The 16,526-nt window shown below is 46.5% G+C and overlaps 1 protein-coding gene across 3 annotated transcripts in view; it reads left to right on the top strand.

Annotated features, from left to right (window-relative positions):
- Nucleotides 1-16,526, top strand: part of GGA1 (golgi associated, gamma adaptin ear containing, ARF binding protein 1) — a 146,405-nt gene that overhangs the window by 104,609 nt on the left and 25,270 nt on the right. For all 3 annotated transcript variants that reach the window (XM_073645220.1, XM_073645221.1, XM_073645222.1), the window contains exons 10-11: nt 2,524-2,631; nt 4,720-4,857. In XM_073645220.1, the coding sequence (XP_073501321.1) occupies nt 2,524-2,631; nt 4,720-4,857 (246 nt within the window). The remainder of the gene's footprint in view (nt 1-2,523; nt 2,632-4,719; nt 4,858-16,526) is intronic.

Raw genomic sequence — 16,526 nt, 5'->3', positions numbered from 1 at the left:
TATAAGACACCCCCATTACTAACCCCATTGTCAAAGTTAAAAAAGAAACACAAACACCCAGAATAAAGTCCTTTAATTGAAATAAAGACACAATTCTTTATTGTTCTAAATTAAACCATACTTACCGTCACGCCCATTCCAGCTGAAGCCAACGATCTCCTGCAAAAAAAGAAAAATATTAAACCAACCTCATCCTTACCTTTCCATGGTTCCCACGACAGCACCAGCTCTGCTACATTCACGACAGGCTGGATCGCAGCAGAAAGCTGCCATCCAGCTTGCCATCCCGCAGACACTGAGAAGCGCAGGCATGCTTGCGCTCCTCAGTGTCTGTCTGTGACGGCATAAAGATGAGCCGAGGTCATGTCAATTGAACTCAGCTCACCTCATGCACGTCACTGACAGCGTGGGAAAATTCTCCTGCGTATGCGGTGAGCGTGAGAGAATTCTCCTGCTGAAGCACTGAGCGCAGGAGAATTTTCCCACGCTGTCAGTGACGTGAATGAGGTGAGCTCATGTCCAATGAACTCGGCTCACCTCATACATGTCACTGACAGCGTGGGAGAATTCTCCTGCGCTTCTCAGTGTCTGTGGCATGGCAAGCTGGATGGCAGCGTTCTGTCATATGAATGTAGCAGAGCTGGAGCAGTCCTGGGAACCATGAAAAGGTAAGGATGATGTTGGTTTATTATTTTTCTTTTATTGCAGGAGATCGTTGGCTTCAGCTGGAATGTGCGTGACGGTAAGTATGGTTTAATTTAGAACAATAAAGAATTGTGTCTTTATTTCAGTTAAAGGACTTTATTCTGGGTGTTTGTGTTTTTTTTTAACTTTGACTATGGGGCTAGTAATGGGGGTGTCTTATAGACGCCTCTCCATTACTAACCTGGGCTTGATGTCAGCTGGCATTATAAGCTGACATCAACCCCAACCCTATTACCCCACTGCCACCGCTACAGGGCAGTGGGAAGAGCGAGGCTAAGTGCCAGAATTGGGGCATCCTATGGATGCGCCATTTCTGGGGCGGCTGACGGCTGGTGTTTCTAGCCTGGGAGGGGGCCAATATTCATGGCACCCTTCCTGGGCTATTAATATCAGCACCCAGCTGTCTGCCTAGCCTTTGCTAGCTATTAAAATAGGGGGGACCCCATGTCATTTTTTTGGGGGGGTCCCCCATTTTAATAGCTAGTAAAGGCTAGGTATTCAGCTGGGGGCTGATATTAGTAGCCTGGGAAGCTCCGTGGGTATTACCCCTTCCCAGGCTTCAAACATCTGCCCCAGCCGTCTGCTTAACCTCCGCTAGAGACTAAATTTACGGGGACCCCCACGCCAATTTTTTTTTAATAAATCCTTTATTTTAACACTAAATGACAAGTACAGTAATCAACACTATCACTGTACTTCATATATATGTGACTGACATGTTTCTATCTTTCTAATCTATGTGTGAAGCTCTATTCTTTCTGTTGTAAATTGTCGGGTACAGATGCTGAATTGCCGGCCGGCTTTTTTAAAGAGACTGTGCATGAAAACACTATTATTTTTAATAAATCCTTTAACACTAAATGACAAGTACAGTAAGCTGAGCGCTGCCATCCAGCTTGTCATCCTTCAGAGACACTGCAGAGCGCAAGCATTATGGGAACTTCTGATTCCGGTATTCGATATTCTAAAAGTATCGGAACTCCGATACCGCGAATATCGGCCGATACCCAATATTTCAGTATCGGAATGCTCAACACTAGTCCTGACCTCAATCCCATAGAAAATCTTTGGGGTGAGCTGAAATCGGCCATTGGGAAAAAGAACCTGCAAACATTCAAGAGCTCGAACAAACTGCAAAGAGTGGGCGAAAACTCCAGAGAAGAGCAAGAAGCTTATAGATGGCTGCAAGAAACGTGTGGAGGCTGTCAGCCATGCCAAAGAGTGTGCAACCAAGCATTAATTAGGGGGGCAACCAAGCATTAATTAGGGGGGCAACCAAGCATTAATTAGGGGGGCAACCAAGCATTAATTAGGGGAGCAACCAAGCATTAATTAGGGGGGCCTTTACTGCTGCACATGCTGTTTATTCTGTTTTTTCTTTGAAATTGCAACATGGACGTTGAAAAACAATGATTTATTGATGTGTCACTTTGGACCACTAATTAAGAAATCCTGAGGATATAACTTTGGTACCTTTCCATTTATTTCTGAAGATATTGTACAGTCTATGAAAAAAATAAAGGGTTGCCAATAATGGTTAGCAGCACTGTACAGCAGATCACACAGGATCCAGTATTCACAATAGGAGATGTCACAGCTCACCTCTTCCCCCTTTGCGCATGCTCATTAGATGTTGTTCATTGCTGCTTATATACGTGTGAATTTCCTCAAACAGGAAGTCAGAGTTTAAAAAAGCTGCAGTGTTCAGTTTGAAAATTCCAAGATTTCTCATTTTTATTTTTAATACATGGAACAGAAAAGCCTGCTCTAAGCAATATAATATTGTCTGATGACTCTTTCCCTTCAATTTTCTTCCAGCGGAAATCCTGCAGGCAAATGATAGTTTAACACAAGTCATTAACACATACCGACAGCTGGTGAAAGGAGAAGAGGTGAACGGAGAGTCTGCTTCTGGCAGCGTGCCAGGTGAGAGCCAACGCGTAGGCCCTAAACATTTCCCCTACAACACACATCTCATACTGTGGCCCGTGACACCAGAACCACCACCCCTATGTGGGGCCATTATTCTGTATAGAGGACTATGTGGGGCCATTATACTGTATGGAGGACTATGTGAGGCCATTATACTGTATGGAGGACTGTGTGGCCATTATACTGTATAGAGGACTTTGTGTGGCCATTATACTGTATGGAGGACTATGTGGGGTCATTATACTGTATGGAGGACTATGTGGGACCATTATACTGTATGGAGGACTATGTGGGACCATTATACTGTATGGAGGACTATGTGGGGCCATTATACTGTATGGAGGACTATGTGGGGTCATTATACTGTATGGAGGACTATGTGGGGCCCATTATACTGTATGGAAGACTATGTGGGGTCATTATACTGTATGGATGACTATGTAGGGCCATTATTCTGTATAGAGGACTATGTGGGGCCATTATACTGTATGGAGGACTATGTGGGGCCATTATACTGTATGGAGGACTATGTGGGGCCCATTATACTGTATGGAGGACTATGTGGGGCCATTATTCTGTATGGAGGACTATGTGGGGCCATTATACTGTATGGAGGACTATGTGGGGCCATTATACTGTATGGAGGACTATGTGGGGCCATTATACTGTATGGAGGACTATGTGGGGCCATTATACTGTATGGAGGACTATGTGGGGCCATTATACTGTATGGAGGTCTATGTGGGGCCATTATACTGTATGGAGGACTATGTGGGGCCATTATACTGTATGGAGGACTATGTGGGGCCCATAATACTGTATAGATGACTATGTGGGGCCATTATTCTGTATGGAGGACTATGTGGGGCCATTATACTGTATGGAGGACTATGTGGGGCCATTATACTGTATGGAGGACTATGTGGGGCCATTATACTGTATGGAGGACTATGTGGGGCCCATAATACTGTATAGATGACAATGTGGGGCCCATAATACTGTATGGAGGACTATGTGGGGCCATTATACTGTATCGAGGACTATGTGGGGCCATTATACTGTATGGAGGACTATGTGGGGTCATTATACTGTATGGAGGACTATGTGGGGCCATTATACTGTATGGAGGACTATGTGGGGCCATTATACTGTATGGAGGACTATGTGGGGCCATTATACTGTATGGAGGACTATGTGGGGCCCATTATACTGTATGGAGGACTATGTGGGGCCATTGCACTGTACGGAGGACTATGTGGGGCCATTATTCTGTATGGAGGACTATATAGGGACATTGCACTGTATGGAGGACTATGTGGGGCCATTATACTGTATGGAGGACTATGTGGGGCCATTATTCTGTATGGAGGACTATGTGGGGCGATTATACTGTATGGAGGACTATGTGGGGCCATTATACTGTATGGAGGACTATGTGGGGCCATTATACTGTATGGAGGACTATGTGGGGCCATTATACTGTATGGAGGACTATGTGGGGCCATTATACTGTATGGAGGACTATGTGGGGCCCATTATTCTGTATGGAGGACTATCTGGGGTCATTATACTGTATGGAGGACTATGTGGGGCCATTATACTGTATGGAGGACTATGTGGGGCCATTATACTGTATGGAGGACTATGTGGGGCCATTATACTGTATGGAGGACTATGTGGGGCCATTATACTGTATGGAGGACTATGTGGGGTCATTATACTGTATGGAGGACTATGTGGGGCCCATAATACTGTATGGAGGACTATGTGGGGCCCATTATACTGTATGGAGGACTATGTGGGGCCCATTATACTGTATGGAGGACTATGTGGGGCCCATTATACTGTATGGAGGACTATGTGGGGCCATTATACTGTATGGAGGACTATGTGGGGCCATTATACTGTATGGAGGACTATGTGGGGCCCATTATACTGTATGGAGGACTATGTGGGGCTCATTACACTGTATACTGGTTGGCCCTTGACTCTAGCCCAGGTTGTCATTGTGGCCTGTGTGTGTGTGTGACATCTCTGCTCTACAATAACAGATTTTGGTGTCACCTGCCTGTTCTTTCTCAGCTAGCCGTTCTGCGCTGCTCGATCTGTCGGGACTAGACATGACTCCATCGTACCCGACCGTTCCCGCTCAGCCCTGTGACCTGACTCCGCCGGTGTCCTCATCCGCTTCTCTTCTGGATGATGAGCTCATGTCATTAGGTAAGAATCACTAGCAATGTGACTTTAAAGCCATTTATTTAGGGGACCCTGTGGCTTAGTGATTAGCCTGATAACAGCTGCCCCATGGCCGGTGGATAAATCCTTCCGGAGATATTGGATCCAGTTTGGAAGAAACACGTTAAGTGGCTGCGCTGCTGGAGGAGATCGATTCTTCAACATTGATGATAAAAAGTTCATTTTTCACAATGTGTTTCATCGCTTTACCAGCGTCTTTATCAAGTGAAAAAAACATAATCCTTATCATTGTTGAAGAATGGATTTCCTCCAGCAACTCGGCCACCTAATGTGTTTCATGCACACGGGATCCCACACCATGATCCTGGGAGTAGGATCGGTGAGCTAGTCCCTCGTGAAGGGCCTCTTCATGACCTTTCCTTTGTGGTCTCCAGATGAATGGGGGTCTGTCGTCTTCGGTGATAAGTTCCTTGTTTATCTTGTCCATTAGGATAGCTATAGATATGATCTTCATGAGAGTATGTCCCACTGGTCCCATGCCCGGGATTATGGTGTGGAGGCATTGTCCCCTTACCATGGTCTCACTACTCTACAGTCCAGATGCTCTCACAGCTCACTGCTACGTTGACTTGCTGGTGGAACCAGTGGTATTGCCGTTTCTCCAAAGTGTCCTAAGAACTTTTTTTTTTTTACATGACAACTCTATGTTGCTTGTGCTGCCTTGGGCATCTTTTGTGGCCGGAACGTGCAACCATGGGCCGCAGCATTTCCCATCCTGTCTCCTATCAAGCTCATATAGGACATCATTGGTCGGCAATTACACTGGAGATGCCAGCAGCAGATCCTTGATGATTTACATGCCCAAATGCATTCATCATTTAAGGAGTTATTGTGAAGACCCGGGGTCCTCCATGGGCATAATACTACTCCGACAACACAGGGTGAGGGTAAAATAGCGCTTCAATACTTTATTCAACTATACAACAGGCAATAACCACAACTATACAACAGGCAATAACCACATAGAACAGTCCCAGCTAATACCCAAGATGGTACAACATTACAAAGTTCTCACCCTTCTGCTGGCCCTCCTGGAATAGAACAGCTGCGACTTTAGGACTTCCAGGGCCGACTACCTCAACCAGTGGCCCCCCCCGCTTCTGGCGGGCCCCACAGAGAGAAGGTAGTGGCAAGCTTAGGAAGCTAGCAGTTCATCGAGGTACAAGGCCATGAGACCTGAGGGTCCCATCCTGACCTCTCCAAGAGTTTCCATGGGTCCAGATGAACGGCTCGTCCCAATCTGGCTTCTCCGAATATCTCCATAGGTTCCAGGCTACTGGAGGTCCTAACCTGGCTACCCCAAACAACATATCCATGGGGCCAGGTGACTTCATCGTCCCAACCCGGTCTCCCCAAACGTATCCATGTCTCTCTGATGGTAAATGGAGCAGATCAGTATCTTTCCAGTCAAGGCCTCATACCCTTAGGCCAGAATCATGTAGAATCCAAATCTGCGTCTCTTTGGGTAAAGCCATGCTACCAAACTGATGGTGTGATGAGTCTGACTGATCTTTTGCATCTCTTTGATTATCTTTGCAGCAGGATAGAAAAGCCCTTTTTCTATATATATTTACATATGTTGCTAAGGACATCAGTCACAGGTTGGGGGGAAAGGGCAGCACTCAGGTCTCATTGTTTGAGCATTTAATGAATTTCCATAGTTTGTCCTCCTGTCTTGTGAGTCAATAAGTCACAGGGTCCACACAAAGGTTAATCAACATATTTAGCAAACATTCATTGTTTCACGCAGAGTCACTGTTATTCTTGACCAGCCACAGAAATACACATACGTTCACAAGTCAACATAAACACAATAGTGTATTCCTCTTAGCTTAACAAATCTAATCGTCTGGCTGATTACGATTATAAGCTGTATCGTCACAGGAATTTTTTTTACCGTGAGGCTAAGTGGTTACTCCAGGTACTTACTAACTGAATGTTCTGCCGTGCACTGATCTCTCCCCGGCTAGGAGCAGTCACAGGACCGCTGCTGGCGGTGATGGTACAACCTCCTGTAACGTCATATAGACAGATCAGTTCCTTCTTTTCCTCTCTGCTCTGTCATTGGGGCCGACGTCTTTTTGATTGACAGGCGTCTCTGCTGCCTGACTGCCCAGGCGCGCTGTTTTAGGGCACTTTACATTATATCAGCAGTGTAGTGAGCTACGTCTGCTAGTGCCTGGGATTCCCAGCATAGGCCCTGACATTACAGCCATTGCAGAGTTCCTGGCACTGCTGATGCTCGAGCTCATGCAGTGTCAATCACACTAACCCAGTGCGCAGACTGCTGGGATTCGGCTGTGAATCAACATGGCGTCAGCAGAGACGTCACCCTACAAAGCAGAACGGAAGAGAAGAAAGTGCTCTGTCAGTGTGGTGTCACAGGAGGTGGGAGAATCGCTATCAGGAGCCGGAGAGATTGGCAGAATAGGAAGCTAGCAGCTACCTGTCGATAAGTGCTCAGCTCTGTAGTGGAAACATGTCACGGATAGCCCCTTTAATCACCTCCCCACAGATAGCCCCTTTAATCACCTCCCCACGGATAGCCCCTTTAATCACCTCCCCACGGATAGCCCCTTTAATCACCTCCCCACGGATAGCCCCTTTAATCACCTCCCCACGGATAGCCCCTTTAATCACCTCCCCACGGATAGCCCCTTTAATCACCTCCCCACGGATAGCCCCTTTAATCACCTCCTCACGGATAGCCCCTTTAATCACCTCCCCACGGATAGCCCCTTTAATCACCTCCCCACGGATAGCCCCTTTAATCACCTCCCCACGGATAGCCCCTTTAATCACCTCCCCACGGATAGCCCCTTTAATCACCTCCCCACGGATAGCCCCTTTAATCACCTCCCCACGGATAGCCCCTTTAATCACCTCCCCACGGATAGCCCCTTTAATCACCTCCCCACGGATAGCCCCTTTAATCACCTCCCCACGGATAGCCCCTTTAATCACCTCCCCACGGATAGCCCCTTTAATCACCTCCCCACGGATAGCCCCTTTAATCACCTCCCCACGGATAGCCCCTTTAATCACCTCCCCACGGATAGCCCCTTTAATCACCTCCCCACGGATAGCCCCTTTAATCACCTCCCCACGGATAGCCCCTTTAATCACCTCCCCACGGATAGCCACTTTAATCACCTCCCCACGGATAGCCCCTTTAATCACCTCCCCACGGATAGCCCCTTTAATCACCTCCCCACGGATAGCCCCTTTAATCACCTCCCCACGGATAGCCCCTTTAATCACCTCCCCACGGATAGCCCCTTTAATCACCTCCCCACGGATAGCCCCTTTAATCACCTCCCCACGGATAGCCCCTTTAATCACCTCCCCACGGATAGCCCCTTTAATCACCTCCCCACGGATAGCCCCTTTAATCAACTCCCCACGGATAGCCCCTTTAATCACCTCCTCACGGATTGCCCCTTTAATCACCTCCTCACGGATTGCCCCTTTAATCACCTCCTCACGGATTGCCCCTTTAATCACCTCCTCACGGATTGCCCCTTTAATCACCTCCTCACGGATTGCAGTTTTGCACGTGCTGCTCATGCTCAATGCTGAAGAAATCCAGAGGTTTTCACCATGTTGTTTCCATTGTTTCATCATTTGCACATGGTCGACCTGGATCCTGTTATTCCATAATGTCACCATTTGTCTGAGGAGTTTCTTGGGAGGAAAACCCGACGACTCTACAGTCCTTACACAGCCGACACTGGAGCTGTCCGCACTCAGTGCCGCAGGGTGTGACCTATCCACTGCCGTCAGCCATTAGGGTTAGAGGAGTGACACTGGTTATAGACCGTGGCATTAGGGTTAGAGGAGTGACACTGGTTATAGACCGTGAGATTAGGGTTAGAGGAGTGATACTGGTTATAGACCGTGGCATTAGGGTTAGAGGAGTGACACTGGTTATAGACCATGAGATTAGGGTTAGAGAAGTGACACTGGTTATAGACCGTGGCATTAGGGTTAGAGGAGTGACACTGGTTATAGACCGTGAGATTAGGGTTAGAGGAGTGACACTGGTTATAGACTGTGAGATTAGGGTTAGAGGAGTGATACTGGTTATAGACCGTGGCATTAGGGTTAGAGGAGTGACACTGGTTATAGACCGTGAGATTAGGGTTAGAGGAGTGACACTGGTTATAGACTGTTAGATTAGGGTTAGAGGAGCGACACTGGTTATACACCGTGGCATTAGGGTTAGAGGAGTGACACTGGTTATAGACCGTGAGATTAGGGTTAGAGGAGTGACACTGGTTATAGACTGTGAGATTAGGATTAGAGGAGTGACACTGGTTATAGACCGTGACATTAGGGTTAGAGGAGTGACACTGGTTATACACCGTGAGATTAGGGTTAGAGGAGCGACACTGGTTATACACCGTGAGATTAGGGTTAGAGGACTGACACTGGTTATAGACCGTGGCATTAGGGTTAGAGGAGTGACACTGGTTATAGACCGTGAGATTAGGGTTAGAGGAGTGACACTGGTTATAGACTGTGAGATTAGGGTTAGAGGAGTGATACTGGTTATAGACCGTGAGATTAGGGTTAGAGGAGCGACACTGGTTATACACCGTGAGATTAGGGTTAGAGGACTGACACTGGTTATAGACCGTGGCATTAGGGTTAGAGGAGTGACACTGGTTATAGACCGTGGCATTAGGGTTAAAGGAGTGACACTGGTTATAGACCATGAGATTAGGGTTAGAGAAGTGACACTGGTTATAGACCGTGGCATTAGGGTTAGAGGAGTGACACTGGTTATAGACCGTGAGATTAGGGTTAGAGGAGTGACACTGGTTATAGACTGTGAGATTAGGGTTAGAGGAGTGATACTGGTTATAGACCGTGGCATTAGGGTTAGAGGAGTGACACTGGTTATAGACCGTGAGATTAGGGTTAGAGGAGTGACACTGGTTATAGACTGTTAGATTAGGGTTAGAGGAGCGACACTGGTTATACACCGTGGCATTAGGGTTAGAGGAGTGACACTGGTTATAGACCGTGAGATTAGGGTTAGAGGAGTGACACTGGTTATAGACTGTGAGATTAGGATTAGAGGAGTGACACTGGTTATAGACCGTGGCATTAGGGTTAGAGGAGTGACACTGGTTATACACCGTGAGATTAGGGTTAGAGGAGCGACACTGGTTATACACCGTGAGATTAGGGTTAGAGGACTGACACTGGTTATAGACCGTGGCATTAGGGTTAGAGGAGTGACACTGGTTATAGACCGTGGCATTAGGGTTAAAGGAGTGACACTGGTTATAGACCGTGAGATTAGGGTTAGAGGAGTGACACTGGTTATACACCGTGGCATTAGGGTTAGAGGAGTGACACTGGTTATAGGCCGTGAGATTAGGGTTAGAGGAGTGACACTGGTTATAGGCCGTGAGATTAGGGTTAGAGGAGTGACACTGCTTATAGACCGTGGCATTAGGGTTAGAGGAGTGACTCTGGTTATAGACCATGAGATTAAGTATAGAGGAGTGACAATGATTATAGACCGTTAGATTAGAGTTAGAGAAGTGACACTGGTTATAGACCATGAGATTAGGGTTAGAGGAGTGACACTGGTTATAGGCCGTGAGATTAGGGTTAGAGGAGTGACACTGGTTATAGACTGTTAGATTAGGGTTAGAGGAGTGACACTGGTTATAGACCGTGGCATTAGGGTTAGAGGAGTGACACTGGTTATAGGCCGTCAGCCATTAGGGTTAGAGGAGTGACACTGGTTATAGACTGTGAGATTAGGGTTAGAGGAGTGATACTGGTTATAGACCGTGAGATTATGGTTAGAGGAGTGACGCTGGTTATACACCGTGAAATTAGGGTTAGAAGAGTGACACTGGTTATACACCGTGAGATTAGGGTTAGAGGACTGACACTGGTTATAGACCGTGAGATTAGGGTTAGAGGACTGACACTGGTTATAGACCGTGAGATTAGGGTTTGAGGAGTGACACTGGTTATAGACCGTGAGATTAGGGTTAGAGGAGTGACACTGGTTATACACCGTGAGATTAGGGTTAGAGGAGTGACACTGGTTATAGACCGTGGCATTAGGGTTAGAGGAGTGACACTGGTTATAGACCGTTAGATTAGGGTTAGAGGAGTGACACTGGTTATAGACTGTGAGATTAGGGTTAGAGGAGTGACACTGGTTATAGACTGTGAGATTAGGGTTAGAGGAGTGACACTGGTTATAGACCGTGGCATTAGGGTTAGAGGAGTGACACTGGTTATAGACCGTGAGATTAGGGTTAGAGGAGTGACACTGGTTATACACCGTGGCATTAGGGTTAGAGGAGTGACACTGGTTATAGGCCGTGAGAGTAGGGTTAGAGGAGTGACACTGGTTATAGACTGTTAGATTAGGGTTAGAGGAGTGACACTGGTTATAGACCGTGGCATTAGGGTTAGAGGAGTGACACTGGTTATACACCGTTAGATTAGGGTTAGAGGAGTGACACTGGTTATAGACCGTGAGATTAGGGTTAGAGGAGTGACACTGGTTATAGACCGTGAGATTAGGGTTAGAGGAGTGACACTGGTTATAGACTGTGAGATTAGGGTTAGAGGAGTGACACTGGTTATAGACTGTTAGATTAGGGTTAGAGGAGTGACACTGGTTATAGACCGTGGCATTAGGGTTAGAGGAGTGACACTGGTTATAGGCCGTGGCATTAGGGTTAGAGGAGTGACACTGGTTATACACCGTTAGATTAGGGTTAGAGGAGTGACACTGGTTATAGACCGTGAGATTAGGGTTAGAGGAGTGACACTGGTTATAGACCGTGAGATTAGGGTTAGAGGAGTGACACTGGTTATAGACCGGTAGATTAGGGTTAGAGGAGTGACACTGGTTATACACCGTGAGATTAGGGTTAGAGGAGTGACACTGGTTATAGACCGTGAGATTAGGGTTAGAGGAGTGACACTGGTTATAGACCGTGAGATTAGGGTTAGAGGAGTGACACTGGTTATAGGCCATCAGCCATTAGAGTTAGAGGAGTGACACTGGTTATAGACCGTTAGATCAGGGTTAGAGGAGTGACACTGGTTATACACTGTGAAATTAGGGTTAGAGGAGTGACACTGGTTATAGACCGTGAGATTAGGGTTAGAGGACTGACACTGGTTATAGACCGTGAGATTAGGGTTAGAGGACTGACACTGGTTATAGACCGGTAGATTAGGGTTAGAGGAGTGACACTGGTTATACACCGTGAAATTAGGGTTAGAGGAGTGACGCTGGTTATACACCGTGAAATTAGGGTTAGAAGAGTGACACTGGTTATACACCGTGAGATTAGGGTTAGAGGACTGACACTGGTTATAGACCGTGAGATTAGGGTTAGAGGACTGACACTGGTTATAGACCGTGAGATTAGGGTTAGAGGAGTGACACTGGTTATAGACCGTGAGATTAGGGTTAGAGGAGTGACACTGGTTATACACCGTGAGATTAGGGTTAGAGGAGTGACACTGGTTATAGACCGTGGCATTAGGGTTAGAGGAGTGACACTGGTTATAGACTGTGAGATTAGGGTTAGAGGAGTGACACTGGTTATAGACCGTTAGATTAGGGTTAGAGGAGTGACACTGGTTATAGACTGTGAGATTAGGGTTAGAGGAGTGACACTGGTTATAGACCGTGGCATTAGGGTTAGAGGAGTGACACTGGTTATAGACCGTGAGATTAGGGTTAGAGGAGTGACACTGGTTATACACCGTGGCATTAGGGTTAGAGGAGTGACACTGGTTATAGACCATGAGATTAGGGTTAGAGGAGTGACACTGGTTATGGGCCGTGAGATTAGGGTTAGAGGAGTGACACTGGTTATAGACCGTGGCATTAGGGTTAGAGGAGTGACTGGTTATAGACCATGAGATTAAGGATAGAGGAGTGACACTGATTATAGACCGTTAGATTAGGGTTAGAGAAGTGACACTGGTTATAGACCATGAGATTAGGGTTAGAGGAGTGACACTGGTTATAGGCCGTGAGATTAGGTTTAGAGGAGTGACACTGGTTATAGACTGTTAGATTAGGGTTAGAGGACTGACACTGGTTATAGACCGTGAGATTAGGGTTAGAGGAGTGACACTGGTTATAGACCGTGGCATTAGGGTTAGAGGAGTGACACTGGTTATACACCGTTAGATCAGGGTTAGAGGAGTGACACTGGTTATAGACCGTGAGATTAGGGTTAGAGGAGTGACACTGGTTATACACCGTTAGATTAGGATTAGAGGAGTGACACTTGTTATAGACCGTTAGATTAGGGTTAGAGGTGTGACACTGGTTATAGACTGTGAGATTAGGGTTAGAGGAGTGACACTGGTTATAGACCGTTGATTAGGGTTAGAGGAGTGACACTGGTTATAGACTGTGAGATTAGGGTTAGAGGAGTGACACTGGTTATAGACTGTTAGATTAGGGTTAGAGGAGTGACACTGGTTATAGACCGTTGATTAGGGTTAGAGGAGTGACACTGGTTATAGACTGTGAGATTAGGGTTAGAGGAGTGACACTGGTTATACACCGTTAGATCAGGGTTAGAGGAGTGACACTGGTTATAGACCGTTAGATTAGGGTTAGAGGAGTGATACTGGTTATAGACCGTTAGATTAGGGTTAGAGGAGTGACACTGGTTATAGACCGGTAGATTAGGGTTAGAGGAGTGATACTGGTTATAGACCGTTAGATTAGGGTTAGTGGACTGACACTGGTTATAGACTGTGAGATTAGGGTTAGAGGAGTGACACTGGTTATACACCGTGAGATTAGGGTTAGAGGAGTGACACTGGTTATAGACCGGTAGATTAGGGTTAGAGGAGTGACACTGGTTATAGACCATGAGATTAGGGTTAGAGGAGTGACACTGGTTATAGACCGTGGCATTAGGGTTAGAGGAGTGACTCTGGTTATAGACCATGAGATTAAGGATAGAGGAGTGACACTGATTATAGACCGTTAGATTAGGGTTAGAGAAGTGACACTGGTTATAGACCATGAGATTAGGGTTAGAGGAGTGACACTGGTTATAGGCCGTGAGATTAGGTTTAGAGGAGTGACACTGGTTATACACCGTTAGATCAGGGTTAGAGGAGTGACACTGGTTATAGACCGTGAGATTAGGGTTAGAGGAGTGACACTGGTTATACACCGTTAGATTAGGATTAGAGGAGTGACACTTGTTATAGACCGTTAGATTAGGGTTAGAGGTGTGACACTGGTTATAGACTGTGAGATTAGGGTTAGAGGAGTGACACTGGTTATAGACCGTTGATTAGGGTTAGAGGAGTGACACTGGTTATAGACTGTGAGATTAGGGTTAGAGGAGTGACACTGGTTATAGACCGTTAGATTAGGGTTAGAGGAGTGACACTGGTTATACACCGTTAGATTAGGGTTAGAGGAGTGACACTGGTTATAGACCGTTGATTAGGGTTAGAGGAGTGACACTGGTTATAGACTGTGAGATTAGGGTTAGAGGTGTGACACTGGTTATAGACTGTTAGATTAGGGTTAGAGGAGTGACACTGGTTATAGACCGTTGATTAGGGTTAGAGGAGTGACACTGGTTATAGACTGTGAGATTAGGGTTAGAGGAGTGACACTGGTTATACACCGTGAGATTAGGGTTAGAGGAGTGATACTGGTTATAGACCGTTAGATTAGGGTTAGAGGAGTGACACTGGTTATAGACCGGTAGATTAGGGTTAGAGGAGTGATACTGGTTATAGACCGTTAGATTAGGGTTAGAGGACTGACACTGGTTATAGACTGTGAGATTAGGGTTAGAGGAGTGACACTGGTTATACACCGGTAGATTAGGGTTAGAGGAGTGACACTGGTTATAGACCGTGAGATTAGGGTTAGAGGAGTGATACTGGTTATAGACCGTTAGATTAGGGTTAGAGGACTGACACTGGTTATAGACCGTGGCATTAGGGTTAGAGGAGTGACACTGGTTATAGACCGGTAGATTAGGGTTAGAGGAGTGACACTGGTTATAGACCGTGAGATTAGGGTTAGAGGAGTGATACTGGTTATAGACCGTTAGATTAGGGTTAGAGGACTGACACTGGTTATAGACTATCAGAATAACCTCGGCACTCAGGTTTTGATCAAAGAAGTGACCTTTTTAATGCAGTCTATTCATTTACAAAAACGTTTCGGTGAAACCGACCTCTGTCGGTAAACTGCAGAACATAAATAGAGGACAATGTGAGGAAAATAATAGAGTCAAAAGATCAACACATAGAAACAACTTCAGGACAATGAAGATTATCATTGACGTAATTGTTAAGGATGGAGGGATGGTAGGAAAGGGGATTGAATCTCAAGGGGAACAGACCTTATAGGGATGCGGAAAAAGCGGTGCATAGTATTGGTGAAGGTGGATTAAGAGGGCACCTACCTGACTGTCTGTGATACTAATGAAGTAGTTGTGCTCGGACAGCATAGGCTGTGTGGGAGCCTGGTATAAGGTCTCCTGAAAAGGATAAAAGGCTAGGTGCTGGAGGGTACCAGTGACTAAGAGCCATGGCATGTAGGGTAGTTACAGAGCGCAGGAGTATAAAGGTACTTTACCTAATCTGCAGATTTGGTGTGTGTAGTGCCTTAACGCGGTGTCCACCGCTTGTTGCTGCTGCCTTGTTTGTGTGGGAGTGTCCCTATATATAGGGGAGTGATTGGTGGTGTGGCCAATGGTAACAGAGCTGCAGAGTGTTTGGCAGCGCAGAGCGGAAGTGCCGGAGTGACGTCACCGGAAGTGACGCTGTCTGCTGACGTGTGCGTTCCAAAGGCTGTGGGCTTGCGTTCCACGGAGTAGGAAGTGGTCGTGCCTGGTTAGAGGAACCGTGCGGAGCGTTCTGAAGAGGTGTGCTCGCTGGAGCTGAGGTGCTGCAATGGATTGAGGTGGGATTGTTTGACTGGAGGAGGGAACCGAGGTTGGGAGGTCTGGAAAACAAGAAAGTGGAATGAGATTGGGAAGAAAAAACAGTTTTTACATATTTATAACAGTCAAATGTAAAAATGTTATGGCCCGTGGTGATGAAATGGTGGGGGATGGGTAATAGCCGGTTCTTGCACCGTATTGTGGATTTGTGTTTGGATATTCTCTCTTTAATCGCCTGGGTGGTTTCGCCTATGTATATCACTCCGCACATGGATTTGATGAGGTATACCACGAACGAGCTATCACACGTGAAGTAGCCCTTGATATTCTGTTTTTTGCTGGTGTATGGATGATAGATGACGTTGCTGCACAGCCGGCACTGGAGACGTGGAAATGTCCCTGTTTTGGGATTGTGGAGGAACCGTTGTTGAGGTCCCTGTTTATTACTGCCGACATCCGCATGAATTAGTGTATCTCTAAGGTTGGGGGCCCTCTTGAATCACGGCATAAATGGTTTCTGAAAACCGCTTATGGTGGGATATCCGGTCTGCAAAATGTTCCAATGTTTGCGGATTGTTTTCTGCAGGATATAAGCTTATGGGTGATCTGTATGAACGAAGGGGATGTGGTCGGAGTTATTTGGCCATGCCCTGCAGGGGCCCTCCTCCTGGGATTTCAGGACCGAGCGGGGGGATC

Source organism: Phyllobates terribilis, unplaced genomic scaffold (assembly GCF_046119375.1).
Source record: "Phyllobates terribilis strain yellow unplaced genomic scaffold, ASM4611937v1 Scaffold_8__6_contigs__length_399053987, whole genome shotgun sequence".
Lineage (NCBI taxonomy): Eukaryota > Metazoa > Chordata > Amphibia > Anura > Dendrobatidae > Phyllobates > Phyllobates terribilis.
This window is presented reverse-complemented; position numbering and strand designations above follow the sequence as displayed.